General features: G+C 36.4%; 1 protein-coding gene across 1 annotated transcript; it reads right to left on the bottom strand.

The window, feature by feature from the left end:
- Positions 1-2550: 2550 nt before the first annotated feature.
- LOC137047663 (CMP-N-acetylneuraminate-beta-galactosamide-alpha-2,3-sialyltransferase 1-like) lies at positions 2551-15474 on the bottom strand. Its single transcript, XM_067425477.1, has 7 exons — positions 15208-15474; positions 7339-7633; positions 6030-6223; positions 5573-5752; positions 5440-5485; positions 5052-5171; positions 2551-3030 (listed from the first exon to the last, which is right to left on the bottom strand). The coding sequence occupies exons 2-7, from the start codon at positions 7603-7605 to the stop codon at positions 2866-2868; spliced, it is 972 nt and encodes a 323-aa protein (XP_067281578.1). The 5' UTR covers positions 7606-7633; positions 15208-15474; the 3' UTR covers positions 2551-2865.
- Positions 15475-16098: the final 624 nt, after the last annotated feature.

Here is a 16098-nt window from a genome sequence, read left to right on the forward strand (position 1 = left end):
AACTACTCAGTTACCACGGCAGCAGATCTACAAATGTTCCTGCTGGATCCAACCACGAGTCAGGGGGAGGGGGAGAGGGGATACACTCTCGCTCTACAGTCATTTGAAAGTGCCACAATCTTATATACACTTCCTTTAAGTAAAGTGACAGCTGTGAGCGTGTAAAAAAAATTCTGTTTTTGTTTTTTCCCCCATAAAAAGAATTGTACTTAATGATTGACCTCACTGGACATCCCAAAAATTTTAAAGTTTCAAATTCCAAAATATTAGCCATGTGATTCCCTTATCCCGTCATGTTATACTGTCATGTGCGTTATGTTTGAGATGCGCTTTGCCTCGCCTGAATTAAAAGGCTTGTTCGGCTTCATGCAACGCTGCGCAGACAGAGCGCCAGCGGACTTTAAAGGGTTAGTTCACCCAAAAATGAAAATTATTTCATTAATTACTCACCCTCATGTCGTTGGACACCTGTAAGACCTTTGTTCATCTTCAGAACACAAATGAAGATATTTTTGTTGAAAGCTGATGGCTGAGAAAGGCTTCAGAAAGGCCTCCATTGGCATTCAGTATATTTCCACTGACCCACTCACAAGACCCATAAAGGCACTAAAGACATCGATACAAAGTCCATCTCACTACAGTGGCTGTACAATAATGTTACAATGCACTGAAAATAGTAATTGTGCGCACAAAAATCTAAATAACGTCTTTATCCACCAAGTTATTGACGTGAACTCGACGAATGCGCGAGAATATGACGCAGATCTGACGTTCAATACATGACCCGAAAGAGGAGGAGCGCCGCTATCACGTGAGTTCACGTCCGAGACCTACACGAAAGACAATAACTTAGCGGATAAAGTCGTTATTTTGATTTTTTTTGTACAGCCACTGTAGTGAGATGGACTTTGTATCGATGTCTTTAGTGCCTTTATGGGTCTTGTGAGTTGGTCAGTGGAAATATACTGAATGCCAATGGAGGCCTTTCTGAAGCCTTTCTCAGCCATCAGCTTTCAACAAAAATATCTTCATTTGTGTTCTGAAGATGAATATCATACACATATATATATATACACAGATCAGGCATAACATTATGACCACTGACACGTCTTCAGCTTGTCAGCTTGAGATCCTTAAACCTAGTAGTGAATGACTTACGAAAGTTAACCATGATTTTATTGTAGTAACCTAAGTTTATAGGTTATACCATGGTTAAACTATGGTTAGAGTAGCTATTAAAACCATTGTTCATTTGCATGGTTTAATAATAAACATGTTTTTTGGTTTTATTTGTAGTAAAACCATGGTTAATTTTCATAAGGTGTTTTATGTATAGGATAAACATATTCTTGCACATTGCAACCGAACCAGTGTTCTTCCACAAAATGCATGCAGTTTTGTCTTTTAACAGCAAGACAGTTCACCTTAAACGCTAGATTGCATTTTATGAATGTTAATGAGAAATATTTAAGGGTCACTGATCTGAGAGCAGTTCAGTCATTTAATGTGAATCTTCCCAATGTAATAATATGAAGTAGAAAATTACCGTTAATATTAAAGCAGCACTAGGTAACTTTTCAACCTTCATAATATATTTTTTAAGACTCTTGTGATGATAAATCGACTTACAATAGGTTGAATGACACGTCTGCCATAGCCTGACGGGGTCTGTATCGTTTTTAATCGTACTTTTAAACTTCGGGTTTCGGGTAGTAACCCGAGAAAAAGAAAAGAACTACAAAATTCGACTGCTTTACGGCATATACGTCACTTCCACCAACACACACACTTCCTTACATTCGGACGTGCGAGCCCGGATAATATAGTCATGTCCGAAGCAGCACAGACAAATAAGAAAGAAAAGGTTTTGTTGGAGGAAAGCAATAAGAGGAAATGAAAAAATGATGGGATTAAAGGCAGGACGAGGATCAAAATGTGACCAGGGTTTGCTCGTCGGCGTAAGCTGAAGGAGGCGTGCCCAACCGATGCTGTCCTGCTTGTTACGGTGATTACCTACCACTCAAACATTGAACTGAAGTATCATATAGATTCTGTAAAACGGTAACCAATAGACTACTATAATGACGCTGGCTTGTAAACGTGAGCATCGTGATTATTTGGCGTTTGAAAAAAACTAAACCCATGAAATTATATTCATATGACATGCTGAAACATAAGCCACTGACTGTAACGTTACCTGGGATGAAGACATTTCACACGTGCCGCCAGAAGTGCTGCACCGACCCGCGGGACGCTTTTATGAAGTTATTTGGCCCGCACCGCACCACTGTATATATTTTTACAACACGCCGCGCACCCGCGACCATTAAATAGACATACGGGGTCTGCGGGTTATGAGACGACCCACGCATCACTAGTTCAGGGCTATCAGGGTTGTCATGTCAACAAATGCACGCGCGATGGCATCCCCTGTTGTAGGATTACAGATCTTACGACAGTAGTTGAGGACATTATTTTTTCCAAACTGTAGGGGGACCCCGAGAGCAAAAGTAGCCAAGTGGGGCTTTAAACAACGGAACAGAACAAAAATAAAGTGCACATTTTTTATTTAATTTTACAATACATTTATTTATTTATTTAAAACACAAGATTGAAATCCATTTAAACTTTAACACCCCAGATGTCATATATATTGGTACTTTAGTACATATACAACATGTGTACAGTAAGGCATTATAAATAGAGAAAAGAGTAGGACATAAATAGAGAAAAGATAGGACATTCTACAGCATTTGCACAGCTCCCAAAACATCAGAGGCACTGTAATGTATCTGCTATTCATTTTTAAAAGAATTTGTGTAGCGATTCAAGTTCCTTCATTAAATGTGGGAACTGCTTTCTTCATCAGTTCCCTTTGTATATTGAAATCTTGTTTCTGTGCTGAAGTAGATGCATAGTTTTGTTTTCGATGTCTCCTTTATGTGGGCCGACTTTATAGTTAGTGTGGGTTTTATCAAAGTAATGATGCCAGGTTCCATTACTTGAAGCTCCAAAGCCAAAGACATTCACCTGTAAAAGACAGAGCTGTCAGGAGTTTTGCAATTTCAGGATGTTCTAGATGGCAGCAATATTTAAGCTGTGTTAAAAGCTATTCAAATATCATAAACGCTAAATTTCCACATACATTTCTTGGTAGGGCATTCAGTACTTTCTTTTTTCTTAAAAAAACAACAACAAAAAACATAATGTATACATAAGATAAAAAGCTTAATGCAAAAAAAAAAAAGGACCTTTAGTCTTCTGAATATGAAGGTTGGGATAAAAAGCAGTTATTATAGCCCTTAACCCTTGTGTAGGTCTAAACTTGACATACTCTGAAAATGTTATTTCATGATCGATTAAGGTGTTGATCCAGCCTAGGAGTATAGACTTTATTTTAAATAAAAATTAAGAAAATATTTGAAAAGTGAAAATAAATTGCCTAAAGTCTATTTAATTGTGGAAATAAAGTGGGGAGGTAATGTCAAGTAAGTGATGTCACAATTAAAGCAGCATACATTTATGACTTAAATAAATATAATCAACACTCTTGATGCCCCTTGTTCAGTTTAATGAATAAAAATGAGCTAAAGTACCATGATTTTTTTACATTTTGTTACAGCTTAATTTAATTGTGTTCAATCAACCATATATATATTTAAAAGTGAAGTGTACTTAATTCATTTGTGTTAAAACTGCGTTAATAATTTTTGTTTTGACATTACTAACTGTGCAGTGGATCTGTAGTTCTCAGCATGCTTGGCAAAGGACTGCATTAGGAGAGTAAATTTAGGGATACAATTTTATTTTATGTGTTTTTGATGTTGTTATAGTTTATGTTAGTGCTTTATGCTCAGTTATGTTGGGCATTTAGAGGAGTTTTTGTAATGTTTTTGAACATTATGCAGAATTATGCACAGTTTTGTGGTGACCATTAGTGACGCCTGTATTTGGGCACTTAATGCTCAAAACTGGTGTCAGGACTGATACCAGCCTTTTCTTATTGGTTCATCATATACATTGTGTATAATGATGAATTACACTGCTTTTATTTGATTTTCCAATTAAATGTTTTAATTTAATTTTGACAGAGTAATTGTTATAAATGTATAAATTCCATTTAAAGGTGAACTATGTAGTATTTTTGCAGTAAAATATCCAAAAACCACTAGGCCAGTGTTATATATTTTGTTCAGTTGAGTACCTACAATATCCCAGATGTATCCAACTATTTGTAAATTGTGAGAAAATTGCTATTTTAACTAAGGACAGGGACGTTGCAGCATTGCATTTGAGGGAGTCGCCTGTCAATTGCGTCATATCTGCGCTACCCTCGGTTTCGGCTTTTATTTGGCAGGAGCGCTTTACTCTTAGCAGTGTGAACAAGTGAACGCACGGAGTAACGTCATAACATCGTTTTGAACCCACTTAAATGTATCTAATATGATAAACAGAGCAGCATTACCTCAAAATCATAACCGGAAGAGCGGATCTGTGCAGGCGCCCGGCAAATGAGTCCCGTCCCGTCATAATAAAAGTCCCGGTATTCGCAAGGCGGGTATTTGTTTAACAATCGCTCCAGCAGCCGTGCTCAGGTCCATAACACTCGGTCCTGCTCTGCTTTAGACTACAGTAACGTTAATAACCGCATACATGAACGTGATTTCTGCCCGAGTCCTATTTTTCACCGGCTGTGATGTGAAGACCACATCTCCCAAGATACTGCGCTCCCACTTTGCGGCATCAAACTACGCATTTGTTTTGCATAGGCGCCCTCCAGTGGACAAAAGCTGCATAGTGCACCTTTAAACTAATTGAGTTGGACCAACTTAATTACATTTCGTTACACGGATTATGTTTTTTTGAGTTGAGGCTATACACATATTTATTGGACTGAAATCCTGTCCTCAGCTAAATTGAGTTTGTTCAATGAGTTATTTCTTTGATTGAATAAGTTATGCATACTGTTTTATTTAGTGCTGCAAAATCGATTTAAAAAATATAAATACATTTTTTTTTTGATATCATGTGAAAAATCCAAAGAGTTTTACCTGATCACAGACGTGCAAAGCAAATACTACTGTAATGAAGCCAGTAGAAGGATATTTGCCATTTTTCTGCAGCCATTTCTCATAAGTGTATTTTATGAAAGCAGGGTGGAGGATCATCACCTACAGAAAACAAAACATTTATGAAACATTTATGATTTTATGATGAACTTGCAAAATAGCAGGGAGTTCAAATACTTATTTTCCTCACTGTATACAGTATATATATATATATATATATATATATATATATATATATATATATATATATATATATATATATATATATATATATATATATATATATATATATATATATATATATATATGCTTTTATAGGGCTTTAAATAATGAGTTTCATTTCAATTGATTTAGTGACATAGACACTCACCTTGTTCATGTTTGCATTGATTGAAGATTTGACTCGTGTGTAGGTGCTGAGGAACAATACGATAAAGATATACATTAACTCTTCATTTACTTGCTTTCATAATTATTTAACGTTTTCATTAAACAGTGCCCACCGTGTGATGTGTTTAGTGGTGAAGGTGCTTATGAGCCACTGCATGTCACGAATCTTAAAGGGAAAAAGCACCAGATGGGTGTTTTCCTCCAAGTCCACAGCGCTCTCAGGATACAGAATCCGGTGAGTTGTCTTAGATCCCACATCCTTCTCATAACCTTTTGTTGGGCCTTTATTTATCCTGAGAGAAAAACAGATAACAGGTGCTACCTAAAGATATACCACGAATTAGGATAGAGAACCACTGCTGTAGAGAACATTTATCAGGTGTATTCTGTGTAATATACATCTACATTTATGCGTTTGGCAGACGCTTTTATCCAAAGCGACTTACATTCAATTCAAGGTACACATTTTGTCAATTCTTGCTTTCCCTGGGAATCAAACCCATGACCTTGGCGTTGCTAGCGCCATGCTCTACTGTTTGAGCTATAGGAAAGCGCATAATAATCTAATACCTTATGACAAAGTCATGGCTGTCTATTAGTTGACCGTAGTTGGATTTCAGGAGGTTCCCAGAGTTTCCCACCACCGCACAGGTTCTGCAGCGATCTGGACCAGCGTCTGCGTAGTGTTCTTCATCGGGGAAGAGAGAAAACAGCTGGTCCACCACCTCTGTGTAGTTGACTCTGAACTTTGATGGTTGTAGACCCTGCACAAATATTTAAAAAGATTAAAAATTAACATCAAGACAACAATCGTGTTCAACCTGTCATGCAAAGATCATAAAGACAAGTAGGCTATTATGATTTAATTTTAACATTAAAATAAATCGTGTTCGCAGGGGCACTGAGGTGAAAAGGGCACTTTCACTTTCACATCAAAAATGAATTCCTTTCTTCATCGAAATCAGCAGAAAATAGTTCAAACTTTGAAAAAACAATCCCTACTTTAGTGAACATATTATTTTAGTGAAAGTATTTGTATCAGTACTGTGTGCCTTTTACACCAAGCTTGTGAGCCTTTTACCTGGTGAGTAAAATGACACCCCATACATTTTTAAGATTTTTAAATAAAATAAACCAGTTTTATGATTTATTTTCACACAAAATCTTTTGCTCCATAAATGTTTAATACAAACATAGCCTATATATTATTCTGTTTATCATACATTAGGAGTAGGCAATTGAAAAGCACATTTTTCTTAAGGTGTTCCTTTAGTCCCGTTGTATTCTATATGCAGAAATTATTTAATAAAATGAATCAAATAATTAAGTTACTAAATCGAAAACTGCTGGCATAAAATATTTCCAGTTGTTTGAACGTAAGAGTAAACTAAACTTGAAGATAACATTTTCAACAATAGTCATGAATTACTTTAAGTTGAGAAAACTTAACCTGAGTTCAAAATCCAAAACTTGTCTTAATAATAATATAAGAAATGTATCACTTAAGGGGGCTATCATGTTTTACAATTTTAAATACATGAAGGAACCGGTTGCGCGCGCACGCACACGCACACACACACACGCACACATATACTGTACAATCCGTATTTTCTATCCCCATATCACAGGAAACATTCTGCATTTGTACTGTCTAAAAAAACCTCATGCTGTATGATTTATAAGCATTTTGAAAAGTGGGGACATGGCCAAAGTCCTCATATTTCCTCGTAATACATGTGTCATACCCATGTCATTATACACATTTGTGTCATCACAAAAACATGCACACACACACACACACACACACACACACACACACACACACACACACACACACACACACAGGATAGGACCTCGCCTTTATGTTGAAATACCTTACCCTCCACCATCTGTACGCGTCTCCACGTAGCACACTGTTTTTTCTGTTGAGCAGAGCTGGAATGGTGGGGTTGTAATGATAAATGAACCAGTCGTCGTCCATAAATCCCATGATACAAGTTTTGCAGGAGCATGAAGGTTCGAAGATCAAATCATCAAATGAGTCTGTGGTGTCGTCCATTGGGGCGTTTTGAGTGTACAGTAGAAAGATGGTCATAAAGCTTAAAGGCAAGATGTAGCGATGCATCAGTCTGTTGAAGGGTCTCATCTTTTGCTGGACGAATAAAGTATTGTTACTAAAAAGACAGAAAAAGTATACATGATTAACATTATAGTGGCATAGTTTTAAATGGCAGTGTTAAAATGTCATTATCATAATCATGTAGGCTATAACTTCTCAAGGTCCTTTCTTCATGAATTCTCACTCAATAGTTCGTAATAGAAAAATTGCAATGTAACTTCGACACTTCTTTCGTGGTATATAATAAGAAAGAAAAAGAAAAATCACCAATTTAAAAATACATATTTTTCTCAAAAAATAATTAAACGGACTAAATTGTTTTGATGTAAATAAGATTTTACTTCATTATTTTATAGCCTCAGTTATGAAACGGATGGTTAATTAAATTAAATTAAATTGTTTCAGAGATATCACATTTAATTTAGGTTAGATATTGAAAACATAAAAACAGATAGGATTTAAAACAGCGTTTAGAAATGGGGGGTTATTGTCTATATCAGAATTATTGTTTAATTCAGTCCGTTACATATATAAACGTTACATTTCAGAGTCAAAAACAATAAGTTAATCACACTGATCGATTTTAAGTGACAAACTGACTAGTATAAGGCAATTCAGTTAACGCAGTAGGGTATATAAAAGGCACAACTTACCAAACTGATATGGTCAGGCTGACAGGGATCTCGTTTATCTTATAGTAAGTAACTCATTTATTAAGGCCTGTATAGATACATTTAGAGCAACTGCAATACTCAGCGATAAATCATTTCTTGTCACCCGAATCCTCAAAGCATCTAGTGCTCAAAGAATCACGTCTCCCCAAACCAAAGCATTTCATGTTTGTCCAACTAGTGGGACTGGTTTTACCTGATCATACATGCAAAATTGCACCGTTACCAAGGATATTAGAAATATTAGGTATCAGAAATAAAAAAGACATGCATGCTTCTTGCATGGTATAAATAATTTTACAAATGTAGCCCAAACAGAAGATAGAGAAACTGTGCTGAAGAGAATTGATAAGGGCTTTAAAACTATTTTGAGGTAAAATGTTTCTGTTTTCAAACGTTTGCATTAGGTATGCATAATCTATAGTTACACAATAGGGGGAAGGGAGGGGGTGAAAATGTGTGACGCCAAGCTGTCAAGCTCAAAAATGGGCATTTAGAACAAGATTTGCGAATTATTATATATATATATTGTTTTTGTTTTTGTGAAACTGCAGAAAGTGACGTTATTATAAAATCCAAATTAAAGTACTTTATTTATCTGGCAGCCTCCTCTATTTTAAAATAGGATAACAGCCAGGTAATTTGTGGACACGTGAATTATTTTAAGATGATAATGATGGGAATCAAAATACTTAGTTTTTCATATAAAGTGAATATATATATATATATATATATATATATATATATATATATATATATATATATATATATATATATATATATATATATATATATATATATATATATATATATATATATATATTTATTTATTTTATTTTTTTATTTTTTGACCTGTTTGTGTCACAAGAGTAGCCTAACCTGTCGCTCTTCAAGTTCACATTTGTAAACCCACTTAGACTACACAATCCTGACAATTTTTTTTAAAGGCAAGAAAGTGAGTAAATGTAAAACTTTTCAAGGTTATTCTTTTCTTAAACGCAACAATTAAAAAAACCTTTAGTCCCTCTTTTTGCTGTCTGTTGCATACGATTCGCGGTTGTAATGAGATAATCTGTTAAACAGCCAAACCTTTATTCATCCTCGACTAAAAACGGAGTCATCTGTATTACATTCTGCCCCGTTATACTGTTATACTGTAAGAAATAAAAATAATAAAAAACAATATATATTTTTAAAATGGTTTAAATAAACCTTAAATGGTTTGTTCATATCTGACCCAAACGTGAGTTGAAACCACCATCCAGAACACTGCAGAACATTATAGGTTCATGAAACGAAAAGATAGTTAGGCTTTTTTTTGTTCAGTTGCTTAACTCAGCTGGTTTATCAGGATATCAAACATGAAATCCAGTTCTATTTTTTGAATGTCTGATTTCTTAATTAACTGACATTGGTATTTAATGGCATGTAATCTCACATTTTTAGTTGTGGAAACTAGTTAATTCAATAAATGCCACCTTGTGAATTGGTTACACAATGCTTTGGTAGCATTACTTGGTTTACATTACTTCCGTATTGGCTTCAAGAGAGACTGCGGGAGGTTGCCGCTTGGTTCCTTATGATCAATTCAAACATTTGATGAACAATAGTATGGTGGAGCGGTTGTTTCATGTGAAACCCTGTGCCTGTATGGGGCGGTGTTTGGCTGCAAGTGACGACGAGTGGTTTATCGAACGCTTCAGACCGAATGTCCCACCACTGCTCTCTCTCAATAACAGCATGCTCCCTGACAACGTCTGTGCCTGCTGGCAGGTATTCAGTTCTGTCCTTAGTATTAAAAATGTGTCCCTAATCAAAACACCTTATGCAGAGTTCACTCATACTGGATGATTTTACAATAGGAAGAATCGCAAACAAATCTGTCTGGTGCGCAAAATAAGTTTCACATCCAAACACACGTGAGAAACAACGCCTTGTTAATGTATATGTAACCCTCATTCCCTGAAGGAGGGAACGGAGACACATCGGAACTTACCGTCGAAATGGGATCTATTTTTGGAGACCAATCTACTTTGAGTGTTTCCAAATGAGCCAATAAACATTGGCATGCGGTCCCTGCTCCGCCCGCAGCATGGGTATTAATACGGAAGCGGAAGTTCCGCATATCGCTTTTTCAACTAAGGAGCCGAGACTAGTGTTTTGGCCTTCAGCTGAAGCACAGCAGCTGGCAACAGGACGTACATCTCCGTTTCCTCCTTCAGGGAATGAGGGTGTTCAACATACGTTAGAACTGACCGATGAATTGGGAACCCTACCAATACACCAGGGATGCTGGCCCTTCCAGCGCTCTGCTTGAGCTCACTGGACCACTCCTATGTTGGAGTGGGAGTCAGGGCTCCCAGCAGGGAAGGTTAGTCACTGCTGCTCCTGCCAGACCCAGTCAGTATGTCTACTGGATTATGCTGGGAACGCGAGCCTGTCTCAGGAAGATGGTACGCTGTGAAGCAACATCCTTCAGTGGAAGGAGAGGTGGTGAATACACATTATGACTAACCTAACGAATAATGGCAGTCTCTGGGATGGATCCAACCTGGTTCCAGGGGGGGGAAGAACACCGCCAGAGATGATAGAGTGAGCTCTGTCAAGGGAAAGACAAGGGGCTAGCCGAGTATGGTAGCTGGTCCCGTGGAGAATACACATATGGGGTTGCCGTTAGGGAACCGCTACATATGGAACCAAGCCTACACACACATTCCACGAGCATACGGGTGCAGGCCTGGTGTCAGACGGCCGCAACGCTTGACACTGAAGAGGGAAAGGAGAAGCTCACAGGGTTGTGAGCTGACACTAGAATGGACACTTAGCGCTTGCCACTGGAGGCGAGGATGCGGGAAGATACCGGCTCTACACAGAGGCTATGTAATCTAGCAAACATATTAGGTGTAACCCAGCCCGCAGCCCTTCATATGTATATCAGCAAAGCACCTTAAGCCAGCACCCAGGAGCAAGCTACACTCCTTGTAACCCAAATGGGCAAGGTACGTCTTGGGACTGGTAAGCAAAGACGTTAGCATCCACTATCCAGTGGGCTAACCTCTGCTTGGAGACATCCTTTCCCTTCTGCTGGCCTCCGTAACAGACTAAGAGTTGCTCTGAGGTCCGAAAGCTTTGCGTTCGCTCAACGTAGGCACGAAGAGCCTCTGAAGGCAGCGCTTGCAGGTTCAGTACCTGGTCCCAGAAGGGAGTGGTGGGAACCTTGGGCACATATCCAGGTCTCAGGACAACGTGAGAGTTGGCCAGCCTGAATTCTAGGCATGATTCGTTGACTGAAAGTGCATGCAGGTCCCCTATCCTTTTGATTGGGGCCAATGCAGTCAGGAGCAATGTCTTCTTGGACAGGATGTTTAACTCTACAGACTTCAAAGGCTCAAAGGAAGGACCCTGAAGTGCTCTGAGCACCAGGGCTAAGTCTCAAGAGGGTAATGAGGTTAACCTAGGATAATTTAGTCTCCTCGCACCTTTAAGGAACCTGGCGATTAAGTTGTGCTTCCCTAAGGATTTACCTTCTACTGCATCACTATTGCTGCGACGTACACTTTGAGGGTGGAGGGAGACAGCATTCGCTCCAGCCCATCTTGCAGAAATGAAAGCACGATATTAATCGAAAAACTTTGGTGGTCTTCCCGGCGAGAAGAGTAATACTCAACGAACAGGTTCCACTTTAGAGATAGAGGTGCATCGCAGAGGGGGCTCTAGCAGAAGTGATGGTGTCTACTCTATTCATTTATTGACACAAAACTAATCCTTGTTATAGACTCAACAAGGTTAGTTTTATTGTTTGAACCCATAGAGGAATGAGTGATTTTATAAGACAATGAGTTTATTAATCTCTTTAAAGGAGATTGCACATCCTTTATTGAAACTAATACAACAGAGGATCTCAGCATGTACATAATGGCAGACTGAAAAGAAAAGAAAATGGGAGAAAAAAAATCTTACTGCGCATACAAAACGAATGAGTAGTTATCAAAAGAACCTATAGGGTGAGGTGAAGAGATTAGACCTTTTAGCCTCTCGAGGGGCAACTTCTATCAATTATAAAGCACCTTCTGAGAACAAAAAAAATAAATTAATGATATTTTGGAAAACTGAACACACCTTATTTAAATAAAAAACAAAAACAAAAAACAAAATTATACGGAAATAAAACTAGCAAGTATCTTAGATTATAATCAATTGCACTGTATGCCAGACTAGAAACCACCGTAATCATGTGTTTAATACACAGTGACCAGACTGAATTTATTAAAGGGAGGCATCCTTCAGAAAATACAAGAAGGTTAGAAAATTGAATTTCTTTTTTTTAATAACTTCATGGCAGAAAAGAAACCTCTGCATCGCTAGATGCAGAAAAAGCATTCGACAAGGTGATGGAATTTCTCTTCTCCTCTTTTTGGTTTTAAAACACATTTTACCAACTGGTTTAAAATAATGTATAAATCCTCTGCACTGTAAAAAAAAGTCACAGCCTGAAATTTTTAAGTACAATCAACTTGGATGTTTTAGTTATTTCAACTTAAATTATGCTAAACTGACTTTCACGAGTTTGTTTACCCATACAATCTTTAGCTGATAAGGTTTAAGCGTATTTGGCTTGCTGTCCGTGGTGGAGGGGCTCGAGGAAGCTGCTTCTACTCCAGCTTAGATTTACCCCCCAGAGACTACTAGTGCTAGGAAGAAGCAAAAGGTAACCATGAATGTAAGTAGGAGGAGTTAGGGAGGTGGAGGGAGGCAAAACGACTGATGTCTACACTGTAAAAAGATATTTCGAAAAAAAGTTACATGGTTGCCTTAAAATTTTGAGTTCATTGAAATTAAAATTATGAGTTAATACAATGAACATTTTTTAAGATTCGACAACCTTTATTAAAATATTATTAAAAGATTTTGTAAGCATATTGGGTAACTGTGTGTGTTTTATTTCTGATGACACAGTGAAACATGCCAAATAGTGCTATTTTTATGATTTATCAATTTTTTATGTGGTTCAGATAAAATAATATTTTGAGTTTCCATTTATTAAACAAATTTCCTTTTATTGTATCAACTCAATTTTTAATTTCAATAAACTCAAAAATTTAAGGCAACCAGGTTACTTACTTTTTTAAGTTAAACCAAAAAAAAAAAAAAAAAAAATTTTTTACAGTGTGAAGGAGGTAGGAGGCTGCTTATATGCTTAGATTAGTTACAACCATGTAAAACACATGTCATAACTTATTGAGCATATACATTTTTACAGTGTGTAGCCTCAGATGTAACCAATATAAACATTTTAACCAAGGCTATTTTGCTTGCAGAGAGGTACTCATCAAGAATGCCTGTCTCTTTATATTTCTTTTGAGCCACAGGCAGTCTCATAATATTTCTGGAATAGATTCACACATCATAAAATAATATGCAGATAACATTATTTTATATATTGCTGCAAAAAAAAAAAAAAAAAGTGAACCGCTTGCAGAATCTGTGAAAATGTGAATAATTTTAATAAAATAAGAGAGATCATACAAAATGCATGTTATGTTTAATTTAGTACTGTCCTGAATAATATATTTAACAGGCATATATGTTTATATTTAGTTCACCAAGACAAAACAACAACAACAACAACAAAAAACAGCTTAATTTATTAAAATGACTGTGTTCAAAAGTTTATGAACCATAGATTCTCATGTGTTGTTACCTGGATGATCCATGGCTAGTTTTTCTTGTTTTATAATGGTTGTTTTCAAGTCTCGTGTTTGTACTGACAAGTTAAACTGCTCAATGTTCTTTAGTAAGAATCCTCCAGGGCCTGCGCATTCTTTAGATTTTTTTTTTATTTAGGTTTTTTTTTGTGCAAAAAAAAAAAACTTGTTCCAGCAGTGACTGTATGATTTTGAGATCAATCTTTTCACACCGAGGGCAATTGTGGGACTCAGACACAACTATTAAAAAAGGTTCTAACCTTCACTGAAGCTCCAGAAGGAAACGGTGCATTAAGAGGCTGGGGGTGAAAACTTTTTGAATTTCGAAGATCAAATTTATCTTTTGGGAAATATATCTTCTGTTGAAGGGCAGTCCTAAATGAATATATGAATATATATTATATATTATATATTTATACATGTATGTATGTATGTATGTATGTATGTATGTATGTATGTATGTATATATATATATATATATATATATATATATATATATATATATATATATATATATATATATATATATATATATATATATATATATATACAAACAAAATAAAAAATATATGGATATCTTAATCAAATTCAAAAGTCTTCGCCCGGACCTCATAATGTGTTGGTTTTCCTTCTGGAGTGTCTGTGACTGTTTGAACGTTTTTTAATAGCTATGTTTGAGTCCCTCAATTGTCCTCAGTATGAAAAGATGGATCTCAAAATCATACAGTCACTTCTGGAGAGGGTTCAAATATAAAAGATGCTATTTTCAGATGTTGAAAATGGAAGAATTTGCAGAACCTGAAGGATTTTTCTGAAGAACATTGAGCAGTTTATCTGCTCAGGACAAAATTTGGTATTAAGAATCAATGGTTCATACACTTTTGAACAGGGCCATTTAAAAAAAAAATCTGCAATTTTTTGGTCTTGTGAACTAAATATTTATGTACAATATCTTAAGAACCGTACCAAATAAAAAATAACATGTATTTTATATGATCTCTCTTATTTTATTACAATTATTCATATTTGCACAGATTCTGACTGGTTCACATACTTTTTCTTGCAACTGTATTACAAACCCATCATTTTGCATCCCATCAGTACAGTCTTATTAAATTGTTCAAAGTCTGAGATTACTAATTTAGACTGGGATGTTGAGGTCAGAAACTATGGTATCCATTTAAGCGCATAACATAAACACTCAAATACCTTTTTATCTGATATAAACAGCCTGTTTAATCTCAATCACGTACCTCTCTTGCGTAGAGGATCTTACAGTTAAAGACCTATGGACCAGATATGATGCATGAAGACCTGTAGTCCGACGTTAAATTAATAGAAGTTTGCAGTTTCATCAGGAGAATTCAGCTTCAACACACTGCACACACCGTTTTCCAAAACAATGTTACCATCTACGTCATTACTTTAGATTTAATTACTCTGATTGGCTAAGAAATAGATAAACACAGACATTTTCTACACAAGGACTGATATGCAGGAGCATATCTCCAGTTATTATAAGGCTGACAGCCAGACACTATTTTTAGGTTTTGGGCATGTCGTGACCTTCCAGGTCTAAGCGACAGCTTGTCCAGAAAAACAAGTCATTCCATCTCCCCAAGGTGCCGTTTGTTCACCCCACCGATCTGGAACACAGAATATTAGCAAACACAGATACACAGCTTCTTCAAGGTTGGAGTTGGTCGAGCTCTTGCTCTAAACAGAAAACATTCCCAAAACAAACCGATAGCATGTTCTTTCTCTAAGTGAGAGGTTCAGACAATATTCATCATTATTCTCTAGTGCTTTAATATAGAAAAGTAAAGTAAATACATTAACTAAGTGGTCATGGCGCTAGACTGTCTCAGTCAGCTAGAAGAGTTTTAACATGGAGAGATCACATTACATATAATTCTATAACCAATTACATCTTATAAGCTCATAAGAAGTCATTCAAATCATTAAACATTTTACAAGGAAAAGAACTGATTAATAACTTGATTATAAATCACTCATTAGGATATTACAGCGACAGTGGATTCCATAATCCATCCCCTTCGCTTGAAACAAATATAAAACAACCTTGATAGATGGCACAAACTGCCTCTCTCCTTAAGCGGTCGCATATCAACCAACCTGATCTC

The sequence above is a fragment of the Pseudorasbora parva genome, chromosome 19, assembly GCF_024679245.1.
Source record: "Pseudorasbora parva isolate DD20220531a chromosome 19, ASM2467924v1, whole genome shotgun sequence".
NCBI lineage: Eukaryota > Metazoa > Chordata > Actinopteri > Cypriniformes > Gobionidae > Pseudorasbora > Pseudorasbora parva.